At 40.9% G+C, this 16,588-nt stretch overlaps 1 protein-coding gene across 7 annotated transcripts in view; it reads left to right on the plus strand.

Annotated features, from left to right (window-relative positions):
• Positions 1-16,588, plus strand: part of PTPRG (protein tyrosine phosphatase receptor type G) — a 759,442-nt gene that overhangs the window by 670,344 nt on the left and 72,510 nt on the right. For 5 of the 7 annotated variants that reach the window (XM_032149389.3, XM_058437116.1, XM_058437120.1 and 2 more), the window contains one exon: positions 7,704-7,790. The exons of the other annotated variants lie outside the window; for them this stretch is intronic. In XM_032149389.3, the coding sequence (XP_032005280.1) occupies positions 7,704-7,790 (87 nt within the window). The remainder of the gene's footprint in view (positions 1-7,703; positions 7,791-16,588) is intronic. 7 annotated transcript variants of the gene reach the window in all.

A 16,588-nucleotide genomic window follows, 5' to 3' on the forward strand; every position in this document is an offset into this window, starting at 1 on the left:
TGTACACAGTTTCCAATATGTCCATTGCATACAACATGCTTGAAAATAACTTTTGGAATTTCTTTCTAGAGTTCATTCTTTTGAAGGATCTCAGTTGTGCAAAGTATTTATCCTAGAAATAGATAAAACTCATCTGTTTGGAGCTAAATATAGCATAAATGTAGGTTAACCAACTGAGCAGAACCACTTTGGGCCAAAAAAGGAAAGGGGTGACTATAATGTTAATGAAATTGGTTTGGGTGATGCTCCTAATAGGCCTTAAAGGCAATTCCAGAGGAGGACATTCCTAAATAACTGGGTTAAAGACATGTGACCACTCCCACCCGCAACCCCAGGCAACAACTCTGAAGCCCAGTGACCAGCCTCATTAATTCCAGGTTGGCTGTATTAGAATAAGCTTCATTGCTGTTGCAGCAGACATACCCCAGCACCCCAGTGGCTTAATAACACACAAAGGTTTATTTCTCACCCACGTGAGGTCTGACAGGGTTGAGCAGCCCTCCTCCACTAGTGATCTGTCTTTCTGGAACACATATCTCCCAAACTGGTGTAGCAGGGATAGAGAAGTTGAGGAGGCACCGAGCTCTCAACTGCTTGGCCTAGAAGTGGAACCCTTCACTCCTTCATTCACCACTGGCCACAGATGGTCACACAGCCCCAAGGACACAGATGAGGTAGGGGGAACACGTGGGTATTTGTTAAGCACTGCCACAGTATTCTTAAATATTTAAACCCATTGGTATCATTGAATTATGTATGTTTCCTGAAAGGGAGAACTTTGGAGGCCAATCATTAGTCTGTACTTAAAATTTGGCTGAAACTAAAAACCATGAGCAGAAACCTCGGATACCTGTGTGTCTGAGAGACCTCAGACATCAGTTTCATCGGGGACTATTTGAGCAGTGTTTTTATAGGCAGCAACATGGATCTGTGGGGAGACATTTATTCTAAAATGTTTTTAGCTGAGCTGTTTCAGGTAGGATGCTATAGTTCTCCTTTGAATGTCCCTCGCAAACGTCTGCCATGAAGAGCTGTAGGAACCAGAATCTGTAATAACACAGAAGTTGCTATAAAACTAGAAAGAAATGTATGCAAAGTGATTTTGGACAAGGGGCAGGGTTGTGAGGCAGATAATAAAAATAAAATCAACTAACAGTTATAGCTTTAATGGCACCCTATTGTGTGCCTTATAAATATTGCAATCCATATTAAGCATGCAGTGGTTCAGAGCTATTGGAAATAAGGGGAAAAATCAATTGAAAAGTTTTCGCAGTGTGCCATTTTGGTCTTTTTACTTAAGATGGTAGTAAAACATACCTTTGAATTGCAATAGTCAGATACTGCATTCCAAGAGCTCTGCATCCCCTGCCTTACCAAGACAAGCTGTTTATATGGCAATAATGTGCTGACATTCCTGAAAAAGACTTGGAGCAGCACAGCTGCTGCCACTCAGAGAGAAGAGGAAAATTTTTGGAAGGTTTCATTTTGATTTACATAATTTGAGGTTAATGCTGGGAGAGGAGCTATGTGCCCGGTGTCCAATCAGTGTGCTAGGGCGTGCAACTTATTTATTAGTTGTGCTGTAGAATAGCATAGCTATGAAGAGCAAGACATTTCTGTCTGCTTAGAATTGTATTACAAAGGTATTTTTAGTTTGTTTCTTTTTTTCTATAATCCTGAGGGATGTTGCATAGAAGGTAGTTCTTATTGCTCTGATGAGCAATATCTCACCCCTGACATGGCTTTGTATATCTGAAAAGGCTTTGTATATCTAAAGGTTCTTAATCAAAAAACCTTTTCTTTTTTTTTTTTTGAGATGGAGTTTCACTTTTGTCACCGAGGCTGTAGTGCAATGGCGTGATCTCAGCTCACTGCACCTATACCTCCTGGGTTCAAGCAATTCTCCTGCCTCAGCCTCTCGCATAGCGGGGATTACAGGCACCCACCACCATACCCAGCTAATTTTTGTATTTTTAGTAGAGACGGATTTTGCCATGTTGGCCAGGCTGGTCTCCAACTGCTGACCTCAGGTGATCCACCCGCCTCGGTCTCCCAAAGTGCTGGGATTACAGGCGTGAGCCACCACGCCTGGCCAAGCAAAGAACCTTTTATAACTATGTACCATACTAGACATGTGCTGAGCAGATTATACCCCCACCTAATTAGTATACGAATCCTGGGAAATAATTAGTATTGTTATGTTCATTTTGCAGATCAGAAAACAGAGGCTCAGAAAGATCATGTGACATCCCCAAGTCACAGCGTTAATTTTTGGTGGATTGTGGATTTGAACCCAGACAATTTGACTTCATAGCCCACTAGGTTAACCAGTACGTTATCTTGTCCAGAGGAGGAGTAGCATGGTTGGTGGCATATATTTCCCTCCACAGCCTACTTTTATAGTGCATGTTTGTGTGTCAAAAAGACACTCCAGGAAAAGGGGATGTCTCCGCTGCTGGACATGGTGGGAGTAAACTGGTGTGGAAGGCCAGATATAAATCATCCTTTGTTTTGGATTTGCCAAAATCATGTGGAAGAAAACTTCAGAAACCAATTATATTTTCAGGTGTTCTGGGAGCTGACTAGTGGTATTCACTCAGTTACATCTCCATTATTTGAGAAGATTTTGATGTTGAATAATATAACCTATATGGTCTTAGTCCCAGCTGATCAGTGCTAATTTTCTTGATGTTAAATGTTTAATATCTTATTGACCATAACTGTAGCCTAGAAAAAGACTTTCCAAAAGTATAGAGCAGCTTCACTTCTCAAATTCAGATAGGGCTGAGCTAACTGCAGATTCTGGAACAGAAAACTGGAAACTCTCTAAGTGGGAATTGTAACATCTGACCCAGGTTTGTTAAAATTTGGTATGAGAAGGATTTCACACTCTGATCTGGTAGATTCACTTCAGCACATGACCAAGCCATCTGTAAATTCTGTGGTAAATGAGTCAACACCAATTTAGCCACATATGCAAATAGGAAAAGGTTTCTCTTTTACTCTAAGTCCCATCTTTAGATTTTCAGAAATTTTGCCATGTGTTGGTGCCTCCTCATTAAGAATGCTGTTCATGAAAACAAGTGAGTTTTGTTGACATTGCAATTTTTTTTCTTCCCTGGATGTTCAGTGGGAGACAGAGTGTAATAAATATGAAGGGATGCAAACCGCAAATGTGTGGGGGATTTGTGTTGGCATAATGGAAGCTCAGGCAAACAAACAGATGCATGTGAGAGTCGAGAGTGGCACGTGGTAACACCCCTCTCTTGCTTGAGGGATGACTGACCACATGTGCCTCACTGGAACACAGATCCCTCCTGTACTGCCACAGTAGCAACAATGACACCAGAGCTGCTGTGAGCCCAGGCACATGCTCTTCACCCATCTGCTCTAGCGGCTGACACTTCCAGGTCTACTTGACGATGACTGGATTTTGGTTATAGGTGTTTGTCCCCTTTTCACCCCAGCAAAGTCACAAAGGAGACAGGTGTCATAAGAATGACTTCTCCCATGCAGGTAACTGTGAAGATGTAGGAAAGGGGAAACACCCCTGTTAACCAGCAATAATGGCGGAATTAATACAAAGAACACCTTATGTTATTTAATCCTCCAGCAGCCATGCGTGGTAGGCAAGGCATCAGGGACTGCATCATCCTTGTCCCAAGAGAGGAAACGGTTTCCAGAAGGGGGAATGACTTGTCCAAGATCATAGAGCTTGTAAGTTTTACAATTTCTCAGACTGAGGGTTTTGGGTTTTTTGTTGACTTAAGACCCTTTATGGCTGGCCTAGTTACTCCTTTGTTAGTTCATTCAACATTTCTTAAGCATCCAGTTAGTTCCAGGCACTGGAGAGCCATTGAGGGGACAGAGTTCCTGCATTTAAGGGGCTCATACCTTAGAGGAAGAGAGGAGCAGGTAAACCAAGGTAATCCCAAATAGAGGTCGAAAACTGGTGGTCTCCAGACCAGTTTTATTTAGCTGACATGTTTTTTAAAATCTTGAATTATTTAGAAAATGGAAAGATGTGATGAAAAACCCCAGTTATCTGGCTTCTTGTGATAAACTGGACAATTTAGCAACGTGTTCTCAGATTCCCTTGTGTCATTGGTGGCTGGATGGCGCCATGGTGGCCCATTTTTGAGAGGCTCTCCCTTGCCAGTTTGCCAGTCTCTGCCCTCTCCACTATTCCCTGCCTGTTTGGCCCCTGTGGGTGGTTGATTTTGCATTCCCCTGGGTTGCAATAGTGATCAAGGAAAATAGTGTGTTCTGGGAAGGACTCTGACCACAGCGAGGGTTAAGTGAGAAGGAGAGGGAGCCAAGAAGGATGTCTTGGAGGAGAGAATGTTTGGGCTGTATTTTTTACAAAACAGAAAAAGGAGGCTGGGCGCGGTGGCTCATGCCTGTAATCTCAGCACTTTGGGAGGTCAAGGCGGGTGGATCATGAGGTCAGGAGTTCAAGAACAGCCTGGCCAAAATGGTGAAACCCATCTACTAAAAATACAAAAACAATTAGCCGGATGTGGTGGTGGGTGCCTATAATTCCAGCTACTTGGGAGGCTGAGGCAGAGAATTGCTTAAAATCGGAGGATGCAGTAGGTGGAGATCATGCATTGCACTCCAGCCTGGGCAACAGAGCAAAACTCCACCTCAAAAAAAACAAAAACAAAAACAAACAAAAAAAAAAAACAAAAACAGAAAAAGATAAAGGACAAGTGCTCCAGGCAGAGGTCGCTGGGTAGGAGATGACCCAGAAGCACTGGATCATGGCACATTCATTGTTTCTTAGGGCAAACTCTGTCAAACTGCCCGCCCTTTATGCAAAGCAAAGTCCACTGTTAACAGGTAGAATCAGATTCTTTTCTGGAAGATTCTACATGTACAAAGGCACTGGGTCAGTCCTGGTTGCTCAATGTCCTCTTATGCTGAGGGAGAGAGTGAGAATCAAAAGGTAGGTTTATATAAAACTTTGTCTAGTCTGGAAAACTCTGAGCTTCCAAGTCATTATTTTTGGTGGGTTTGTGTGATCACCATCTTTTCTACCAACAGACCATTTACTGGACCCCAGGTATTCTGGCATCATTTTTTTCTTTTAAAAGTGGTGAGTGTGCCATTCTTTTCTTTTTGGAACCCATATCTGTGGCCATATTTCAAGCCTTTTTTTAATCATTAGGAATAATTTTTACAGCTTTTCAAAGCCTGACAATGTGTCAAGCCACTGGGGAGAGCTCAAGCACATTTTGTGGTGCCAAAATATGGCTTGCCTCAGAGGGTTTGAGTTTATGATGACACCGTGGTGTTAAACTATCTTGCTCTGAGATGCTAATAGGGATGGGGGTAGGGAGTCTTTTGAGGTCTCCAGCTGTTCCTGGAGGTGGTCACCCCTTTTTTTCTTTCTCCATGTGCCTGTGCTGGGAGATCTGGGTCACATGGCAGCTAATGCTGCCGATCCCAGGCAACTTTTTGCTCAATAACTATTTCCCAAATGGCTACTCAGGGGCCTTTCAGAATTCACGAGAGCTGTCAGTTGTTATAGTAACCGGCCCCCTGCTGTCGAGTTGGCCCTGAGATGCCAGTGGAAGCTCTTGGAACAAGCTAACACATAGTCATTAGACAAAAGCGGAAAGAGATTCACTGCTAAAGGTTGCCAGTTAAACATGCTCCATGATACTTAAAAAGCTGGACTGATTCTGTTAGGGAAGCGGTGGGTGGGTAAATTTTTAAACCAAGCTTACTTTTCAGGAAAGGGAAACTCCTTGTATGTTCAGTCTATTCTAGGTAACAACCATCTTTCTTTGGATTTCTCAGAATTAACTGTCTTCTCCCCCCGGGGTTGATTATGTCTGTTCTGCTGGTTTGCTCAGGTAGCCTCAAATATCTCAATTATTCAAGATATTAGTTATTGATTCTGTGGCATTTGCTTCTCAGCAAAAGTGTTGTCAGTTTACGGGTGGTAGTTTTAAGCGCCTGTGATTGTGTGTGAGGAAAAACTGCGGAGATAGCCGGCTCTGCTCCAAAATTCCTGAAAGAGTGAATCTGGCAGAATTCAGAGTAGGGCTAAGGGTTGAGAAAAAGTCTAAATATTTTAGGAAGCTGCAAATTTCAAGTTTTTATGAGAATTTGTAAAAACATTCCAACACACTCATGATTTCTTCAGATTAATGTTCGTAGCCACACTGAGTATATCCATGATGTTTGTAGGACAGTTGTTGTAGTTCCAGGATGTACTCAATAGAGGGAGACAAGAAGTTCTGTGTTACAGCAATCCTTCCCCCACTTTTAATCGTATTTCCAAGTTTGACTTCTCCAAGTTTTGGTTCCTGTGCCAAGCACTTTTACCCAATATGAAGTCTAATAATTAACACAATCATTGAAAGCTTGTATTAACGGTGAAGAAAACCTAACACTCAAGAAAGCTTGTATTAACGGTGAAGAAAACCTAACACTCAAGAATTAGAGGATGTTCATTCCTAGAAGTAAAAAACCACCAGCGGACTCAATAGTTAACAAAATGTTAACTCCTTTGGAATTACATACCTGGCTTCAGAATTCTTTGTGGGACTCAACAGAACTTCCAAAAAAAGAGAACTTCCATATATCTGAGTTTGTCATTACTGTTTTATCAACAGAGTTTGGAAAGAATAGGAATCATTTCAGTGTGAAATCCTACGGCCCAGCTGGTTTGGGAGACTAAATATAATTAAATAAATACTTTCAAGTGTTCTTGTGTGACAGAAGTGCATCTTTCAAATTCTGTAGCCAAGTCTCAGATGCTACAGTTATTTAAGTTTTAAGGGGAAACTAAATATAGGACTTAATATATAGTAATAACTTGCCAACTGCTGTTCCCATCTCCCTGAGGTGCCTCTCCTATTTATTCTCCAATCTGTATTGTGAATTAAGAAAATGTTTGTTCTGAGATGAAAGCATGGGGTAAAATACAAAACCCCAAATGTGTCTAATGGCACCAAATTCAGAGACATTTGTGGCAGAAGGGAGGACCAAATGATCTCCAAGTTCACTTTACTCCAATGATTTTTTTTTTTTTTTTTTTGGAGATGGAGTCTTGCTCTGTCACCCAGGCTGGAGTGCAGTGGCGCGATCTCGGCTCACTGCAAGCGCTGCCTCCCGGGTTCACGCCATTCTCCTGCCTCAGCCTCTCCGAGTAGCTGGGACTACAGGCGCCTGCCACCACGTCCGGCTAATTTTTTGTGTTTTTAGTAGAGACGGGGTTTCACCGTGGTCTCGATCTCCTGACCTCGTGATCCGCCTGCCTCGGCCTCCCAAAGTGCTGGGATTACAAGCGTGAGCCACCGCGCCCAGCCTACTCCAATGATGTTTTAAGCCATTCTGTGTGCCAGGGCAGTGTGTCAAAAGGTGGAAGAGTGGGCATATGAATGACAAGGGTCATCACTGTGTTTGTGATATCCTAACCTTCCATTAACACCAGGTTAATAGAGGCTGCGAATATGTAAAGATGACTTACAAGACTAAAGTTCCCACTGGGTATTTCTTACCTCAGCATAAAAGCTCCTCATAAGCTCCTTTGTGCAAAAGCATCCTCTTTTCAAAATGTCACAGATGAGGCCTGATGACGGGGTCTGTCTGTGTTAGATGGGAGGGGAGGGCATTTGTATGGAACTCTTGGTGGCCAATTGAAAATACTGTATTCTACACCTGTTCTCTTTTGTTTTTTGTCCATTTAGAGGGTGTAACAAAATAAAGTCCAAGGGCTTTTCCAGACGTTTCCATGAAGTGCCTTCTTCTGGGGAAAGAGGAGAGAAGGGGAGCAGGTGAGGGGCGGTCAAGCTTAAGTGGGGGGTGTCTTGATGGCCGGGACTGGCTTGCCAAATTTTTTTGTTGCCATGGGGATTAAAGTCTTGTAGATGGCACAGTGCTGAAACTCAACTGCTTTACCTGAATTCCCAAAAGTAAGACTTGCAAATATCAATTCAGCTTGTGGGTAGCTGGTACCAATTAAAGTATGTCCTGTGTGTGCTTGCTTTGCTTTATTTTGCAGTTTTGGGGGTGTTATTTGTTTCTGGGTTTGTATGTACTGGGGGTGCTCCACGTTTGTGTGTCTGTATGTGTGTTGCATCCATTTTCTTTCCAAATTTTCAGATACTTGCATGGTTTTGACCTTTTAAAAAAAACATATAATGCATGCATATAGCCTTATGTGAAAAATACCTCTTAGAAACCTAAATTTGTAGATAAGTTAGGGATGAAGAGTAGGAAGGGGAGAGTGAAGTGAGCAAACATGGATGTACTATGTGTTTTTCCTTAAGAATGGTGAATTTTTTTTTTTTTTTTAAAGGAAACACATATGAGTTCTGGATAGTTTGAATACTTGGAAAAATTATTGTCCTGGAAAGATTTATAATAAATGTTTGGAACTCATGATTGTACAGTTTTAATCACCACACTTGAGTCTCTTGATAATATTTCTGTAAGGCCTGTCTTAGGCAAACTGTATTTAATATTATTAATATCTTTTAATATTAAATTGCTAATTAGACTAATTCACTAATCCATATTATGTCAGGAGCAGTCCCTTTTTACTTTTAATGAACCAATTTATAGGATTTATGTTAGAATTTTTACATGGAATGATTCATCTCCGTTGGTTGTGGGTAAATGAGATTACTGAGATGAAATTTTAGATATCCAACTATTATAATCAGATAAACCTATGAAATCTGAGAAGGTATAGTTTAGGAGTTGTGACAGATTAATGAGAAAGTACATGATCTATTTTCTTTTACACGGTACTGTGTAATTTTGGCCTTGTAGGGAAAGCAATAACTGCTAACACTGGTAACTATATTATTCTGTGATCACTTTTTGCTTATTAATGTCTTTAATTTCTAATACATTTTCAAAACTAAGGACAGAAACTGAAATAGAAACTTCTCTGTATAGTTTTGGATTCAAAGACTAATCTTAAGAGAGGAAGACGTTGGACATCACTTAAATGCCTAACTGTCATACCCAGTCCATTATAAATACGTTGTGTTTTTGGCTATAACACTTTAAAAAGCCAGCATCACCTTATGAATATCACAAAGATAAATGCACATCCAAATTCAAGTCCTCCCCAGAAGTGATGATGTAGCCTGCCAGACTATTTCTTTTATGTACTTCGACCCCCACATGTCAGTGGGCTCATTATAGATATATTTTAGATCCTAACAGAGATGCCCCAGTCTCTCTGGTGTCTTCTCTGCTGCTCAGTGAGGGAAGCACAATCAGTTTCATCTAGGTCTAGGAGTTGGGAACCATCTTGTGAAACTACAGGTATTTATAGAATCTCTCTGATTGTGAATCATACCATTTACTTTTTAAAATAGTGTAGCAGCTTAAAAGACAGACTTTGGCTCAGGGACATATGTGTTCTAACTGCAGCTCTGCCACTTCCTGGCCCTGCGACTAGGAAGGGTCCATAGGGCCTCAGTTTCCTTATCTAGAAAATGAGTCTAATGATAGTAACTTTTCATGAGGTTGTTGTGAAGATTAAATGGGGGTAGTATATGTAAAATGCTTAGTGTGTGAAATATATTAACCCATGGAGAAGATGAGGAAATTCAGGCTCTGAGAAGTTGTCACTTGGCTAGGGCACCCTGCCTAAGTGGCTGCCTTGGGACTCCACTGCAGCGGCGTGAATCCTGAGCGGGTACCCCGTCTCACAGCTACGTGTGCTATGCTAAGTACTCCATGAAAACGATATGGGCCAGATATAGATCTTGTACTCAAGGGGTGCCATGTCTGTGCTCTTCCTTATGCTAGCCGCCCTGCTGTACTTTACAATTCCTCATTCTGGCCCACTGTCCCCTCTCCTTCCCTATGCTCTCTCCCCAGGCACTTTTGCTGCCTCCTTTCCTGACCCGTGTCTATCCTGCTGCTGTTCTATAAAAGGGTTTTGAAAGACAGGGTGCCGCCTACCTCTGCCAGGCTTCTGCAGGAGGCTGGAATGCAAGCACTTCAACCAGGCTCTCTCTCACCTTTGCCTTTTTCAGTCCGCTCCCATTTTCTTTCCTGGCTTGTATCTCCACCTAAAATGTGGCCAGGAATCAGAAGAAGAGCCCCCAGTGATAGCTAAATTGCAACCCTCCAAACAGCTACAAGAGCTGTTACGGAATTCCTACACATTAGCTTCATGTGGCATTACTCTTCTGCCCCTGTCATCTCCCTGTCCCACAGCAGGAAGGAAGGAGACTGTGCCACTAAGACGCGTTGCACAGAGAATTGCTAAAAGCAGGACAACAGCTGTGAGAGGTGATTATCCTCCCAGAAAGGAGAAGAAAAAAACACTGACGATCAGACCCAAGTATTTAATTTTTTAATAAAGCTGATTTAAGTTTTGAGTAGGTAATACTTGACATGATCCAAAATCAAAAAGTTTAAAATTATATGCACCACTAAATTACCATCCCATCACTCACCCACCCTGCTCCCTACCTCCTCACAAATAGGTAGCCCCTATTGCTAGTTTGTTGTCTATTCTTCCAGGGATTGTTACACATATATAAGCAAATAATGAATATCCTTTTATCCCCTTGTACACAATGGAATACAGCATATGCGATCATGTGCCTTGCTATTCTCACTTAACACAGGTTTTCCCTATCCCTATATAATTTCCTCATTCTTTTACACAGAAGCATGGTATTCCTTTGTATAGATGTATCATGATTTAATTAACCTATCCCCTGTGGCTGTCATTTTGATTGTTCTCCGTCTTTTGTTATTACAAACAATCGTGTGATTAATAAGTTTATGTGTCACTTTGCAAGTGGATAAGCATGTCTGCAGGAAAATTTTCAGAGGAAAATTTATTGGCTGTATCCCAGGGTACATGTGTGCATGTATGGTGCCAAATTGCCCTCCATAATGGGGTACCAAGGTGGGCTTCTCTCTGCAGTCTATGAGCATGCCTATTTCCCTACAGCCAACCCAGCACACTGCATTGTCAAACTTTGGCCTTTTTACTAACCTCATAGGTGAAAAAGAAACGGTGTCTCGGTGTGGTTTTAATGTATTATCTCTTACTGTAAGTGGGATTGAACCATTTGTTTTTCTGTAAACTGTTTATATCTTTTGCTTATTTTTTCTTTGAGTTATTGGTCTTTTTATAATGAAGAGAGATAATCCCTTGGTAGCAATATGGTTTGCAAATATTTTTTCCCAATTCATAGTTTACTTCTTAACTGTATTTATGGTTCTTCTTTGATGTTTATATAATCAGATTTATCTATATTTTCTGCTTTGTTTTCTAGATTTTGAGTTTTCTTTTAAAAGTCTCTCCATTCTGAGGTTATTCTTTTTTAAAATTACTTTTATGGTTTCAAATTTTAATAGTAAATTCATTTGGAATTTAACCTGGTTGATCATGTGATGTCTGAATCTACTTTTTTCCCCCCCCCAGATGGTCTCAAGTATTTTAAAAAAATACTGCAATCTGGGGCTTAGTGAAGAGGCATATAATACCTTCTTAGATCCTTAAAATATCACTCACAGCAAAATACAGTCAATCAGTATATTAACAAAATAAGGAGTTGCCAAAAGGCTTTTACCCAGACATTTTAGATTATAAATACTGAAAAATATGTGCAGTAAATAAAATGTGAATTTCATTTCTTACCTCCTCCCCAAAATGAGTTGGACTATCACATCACCATTAACCTTCCAAAATCAGTGGGATATTGTGTCAGTGCCTTAAAACTGTGGCAAATGAGGTGGAGAGCCCCTCAAGCCTCAGTCCAGATGTTCAGAATATTCCAGTCTAGGGTCTGAAGGGTGAGACAGCCACCTTAAAGCCCCTGACTTCAAGCCTTCTTTTCTGGGTAATAGCTGGAAGCCTTGGGAAGTACTGTCCAGGGCTCACTTTCTCAAAGCCAGCTATAATATAAGAACTGTCATGGTCTCTTCAAAATGTGGTTTCTGAAGAGACCTTTTCTCTCTTATCTCCTGGAAAGTATTACCAGTACTTCAGTCAGAACTAGGTATTTGCAAGGATTTCTTGGCAAACTTAGTGCCTAGCTAAGAGAATATAGTTTTGAGACCACTTTTGTGCCTAAAACTTATCATTTTCTCCCACCTTCCTAAAGATGTTAATTGCAGGCAATTTGAATCATCCAATAAAATTCTCACTATGGGAATCAGATTTTTGTCACTTCTGACTGTACCAAAAGTCGACTAGGCCATCTCTCCTATTCATGTGAAATCCAAAATATTTTTGAAACATTCTCTCCTCGTTTTCGTATCTGTTTCCTCTTTCACACCCCATCCATCATTGCATGATTGTGTTCTCTTTTTTCTTCCCTTTTCCCTTTCTCTCTCCTCATATCTGTTAAGCCCTGCTTATCTAAGGTATGACAGCCATATGCCCTGGGACTTCCACAGCCCTCATGTGAAACTTGCCATTTGATTATCCCCCAAAGCACATTGACATTTGTCAAATCTCACGCCCCCTTTTATGATTTGGAAAATATGGCCACTAGAAACATATTTTGGTTTGAGTTTTTCTTTTGAGAAGATCCCTTCCGGAAGAGATACTACAAGTGTAAACTGAGTTTTATAAACTGAATCATTTAACATGCCATAAAGGAAACTTAACAGCAAGTGAGTTGTTGTATATGAAAAATCTCAACTTAGAACTTACATTGGGCTCCTTTCCAAGTGGAATCCCGGAGTTATTTCAGATACTCCTCTTTGAGGAAAAGCCCAACAACGCCTACAGCCTTTTTCTTTTATTGTTGTATTTGTCACTTCAATTTCTTGAAACATTTTGCCCTAATAAATCAATCCATGCCTTTTTAATACAGCTCTCAATCATCTTCCTTGAAGGCATGTGAACATTTTCAACTTTCTATTTGTAAGTGGCTGTTATTCATGCAGGGTTTACTACAACAGATCCGTTTACAAAAGTAAATATTAATGCGATTTCTTTTCTTGACAGCATGAAAATAAATGGGATTATTAGTGGGTATGCCACTGTAAATTTAAATGAGGGCAGTGTGTAAATCAGTTAAGATTATATAATTAATATTCAGCAGCAGCTCAGCTAACTGCCCTCTCTAGTATGCAATTAGAATTTTGAGCTACACACTGCTAATAAAACTCTTTGTCACCCTGATGTGATTATAGAACCATTGAGTTTAATTTGAAGACAGTGACTTGGTTTCTAATTCCTATATACCAACAATCAGTTAGTTCATGATTCTGGGTTTTCATACGAGTCTGGAGGCCACATCGTGGTCCTCCACCCTGCCCATGTCCAGTAGTCATGGTGTTGTTCAGGGCAGTGTTGTAGTAAGTGGAGGACCCGGGATGAGAACAATGTGACATCCCAAGCTTCTCAAAGTGGGCGTACACATTGACTCAGATGTCTGTAGACCTCAGAAACCCCTTTTTCCTATAAGCAGGTTTGGAGACCTGCCTTTTAAGGAGGTTTGTTTGTTTGTTTTTTAATACAGCAGTGTTGTGTGGAATTCCAGACATTTCTAATGTTCAGTCTTTCTGCACTCAAGTTCAGCACTTTGCTTCTGAAAAATATTGGTCACTAAATTATTTCCAGGTTCTTGTCAGAAGGGCAGAAAGAGATATAAGAAAATCGTTAGCTCATATCAGAGGTTATCTAAACAGGTTCCCGGAAAAACAGAAGCCACAGAAGAAAAGGCCTTTATGCAGAAATTTGGTCATTCTAGATATTCTTCCTTAAGAATGTATCAAATTCCTGGGTGGAAATGGGGGGTCAGAAGTCTAGAGGTTTTTTTTGTTTGTTTTGGTTATTTTGCTACATTTTGTTTGGGTAGTAAGTCTCTATAACTGGAATTTTATTAATACTTCCAAAGGACTGTCAGAGCAGCTGGGCGTGTGTGTGTTTCCTTAGTCAAGAAGGCCAATTAAACATACTGGAACCTGTCATGTGCTGGCAGTGTATATTTTTCAGCAGGGAGCTCAGGGACTTGACGTTGACAGCTGATACTGGCCGATGTGTTTCACATCCTGACTAAAAGATGTACTCTGCATGTTGTGTGTGCTCTGTTTTCCCGAGTAGACTTTAATTTTTAAAGAGGTCTTTATCCTTAAAATATCTCCCTTATTTGAAAGCATGGAAGGTTATTTTTAGAAATTTCAGTCCAAGAGAAAATATTCCTAATCATAAGCTTCATGTGTCCCATGTGGGCTTTTAAGAAGCCATGCATACTTGCACATTGCTACCATCAGGGCTTCAGACACTGTACAGATCTGGACCACAGGTGTGGGTTGTGGGCTTGAAACCCAGAAAACTGCTAACCAGACGCCATACAGATTTGATCAGCTACTATCACACATTACCCTCTGGACTTCCAATCAAACCTTTCTTAGAAATCTTTTGAAGATATATGAGCCCATGTTTGGTTTTCTAAAAAGGGATCAATGAATGGAGAGTAACATAGGAAGCTTGCTTCCACTCTGCTACTTGGAACTTTCTATAGAAATGTGCATAGATCTAATATGTTAGTCATCTTTGGTCAAGCACCAGAAGCACTTGGGTAGCATTTAGGGCTATGCTGTAAGAAAAGTGCATTCTTTTGAACAGGGACGCTCATTCAGTGCGGCAAAATGCTTACTCTGTGAGAGGCATATGAGAAACGGGACCAACTTAGGGACCAACAGATTCACATCTCCTGTTTCACTTTCATTCTGTCTCACATACCCACTGAGTTCGAACTGAGGAAATAACTTGTGCAAACTGAGCTCTTTCTTGTACCCATCTGGGAGCATTCAGTGAACGTTTCCCGTAAGTCCCTCTATCTTGGGTATCTTGTTGATGGGGGTGGGCTTTAGAAAGCCATCTAAAACAGTGGTTTTCCAGTTTGTTTAAGTGGCAGGAAACTTGGAATTCAGGATGTCGGAACATCATTATTATTAATAATATTGAAATAAATATTGACAACTTCAATGCCTTCTTAGAAACCGAAATTAATTTTCCTACCAGACAAGTATAGCAGTCCACAAGGGTGGATTCTCAGGAACCATTTTCGCTTTCTCACAGTGGTTCATAGTTGGACACAGTACATAGCAGAATCCCTAGAGGGAGTCTTCACAATACACAGAGCTATATATACCCCACCCTGCACCTGCTCTGTTAGAATCATCATGAATGGGGCTTACCCTGCCTGGGTATTCCAAAAGCTCCCTAAGCCAAAGAGCTATGCGCTGCTTGTTAATAACCACCATGTGACTGATACTTTACTGATGAGAGAGAGAGAGAGAGACTGAGAGACAGACTGACCGACTGTTCAGGGCCCTCCAAAATTAAGGCATACCTAAATCAGAGAACTTAAAGTGTCAGAAAGATATATGCTGCAAATGTGCAATAGGGGGAAGTAGAAGATAACTAATTCGGGTCATTACTAGGCCTGTCAGAGTCAGTGAAAATAATGTTACCTGGCCTCAGTTTCTTAAAGGGCACAGACAGCACCCAGGGGTTGGGGAGGGGATGAGAAGTAAAAGGGCAGAGGTGGAAACATGAAATATATGGTGGGGAATCATTGGATTATATTTTGTAGTTAAATTTGTAAATATACTTTTTCATTACAAACATATCTATTTCATTGATTTCCCTTTTTAGAGTACTTACATATACAAATGTTCAGTGAAGAGAAATTATAATTTTGGAAAATGGCTCTTTGTGATCCTAGAACTCTGATTCATTCAGGGAGGGTCTGTAAGGGTAAGTTGGTTGAAAGAGAATTAGACCTAGATAGAAAATTGAAATTGCACGCTCAGTGACACACATAAGCACTTTGAGAAATACTTTTTTTTTTTTTTTTTTTTTTGAGACCAAGTCTCGCTCTGTTGCCCAGGCTGGAGTGCAGTGGTGTGATCTCGGCTCACTGCAACCTCCGCCTCCCAGGTTCCAACGTTTCTTCTGCCTCAGCCTCCCGAGTAGCTGGACTACAGGCACATGCCACCACACCTGGCTAATTTTTGTATTTTTAGTACAGACGGGGTTTCACCGTCTTGGCCAGGCTGGTCTCAAACTCGTGATCCACCCACCTAAGCCTCCCAAAGTGCTGGGATTACAGGCGTGAGTCACCGTGTCTGGGAAGCGCTTTGAGAAATTCTATCTCCATTCCCCTGAGCTCAAAATTAGAGATAATACTGCCTCCTTAAGTAGATCACAGTTCAGAGGTTTAGAGGCATTAAAACTTGTGTTTTTCTTTCCTTTTCTCCAAAATCCCTGCTTTTGCTTTTTTTATTCCTGGATACCTCTGAAGGTCAAGAAACATAATTTCTCATGGAAATTCCCTGAAATGAGCAAGTTAAAATACAATGTCATGTGATACGCAGCTGCTTTTCTTAGATATTAAACACAGTGTAGAATTTGTACATGCAAAGGGACCGTCTTCATATTGTTAAGGATCATGAAAAGCTGACAACAGACTGACCACCTTCATCAGTACCTGGCCCAGAGTAGACCCCCAACAGATAGTTATTAAAGGAATAAATTAAATACCAGCATCGTAATGCCTCCATGAAATGGAAGATTAAGCAAACATTAATAAAGAGGATGCCAGTCTATATTTGTTATCAAGGAGAG

The sequence above is a fragment of the Hylobates moloch genome, unplaced genomic scaffold (genome assembly GCF_009828535.3).
Source record: "Hylobates moloch isolate HMO894 unplaced genomic scaffold, HMol_V3 SCAFFOLD_4, whole genome shotgun sequence".
In the NCBI taxonomy this organism is placed as follows: domain Eukaryota; kingdom Metazoa; phylum Chordata; class Mammalia; order Primates; family Hylobatidae; genus Hylobates; species Hylobates moloch.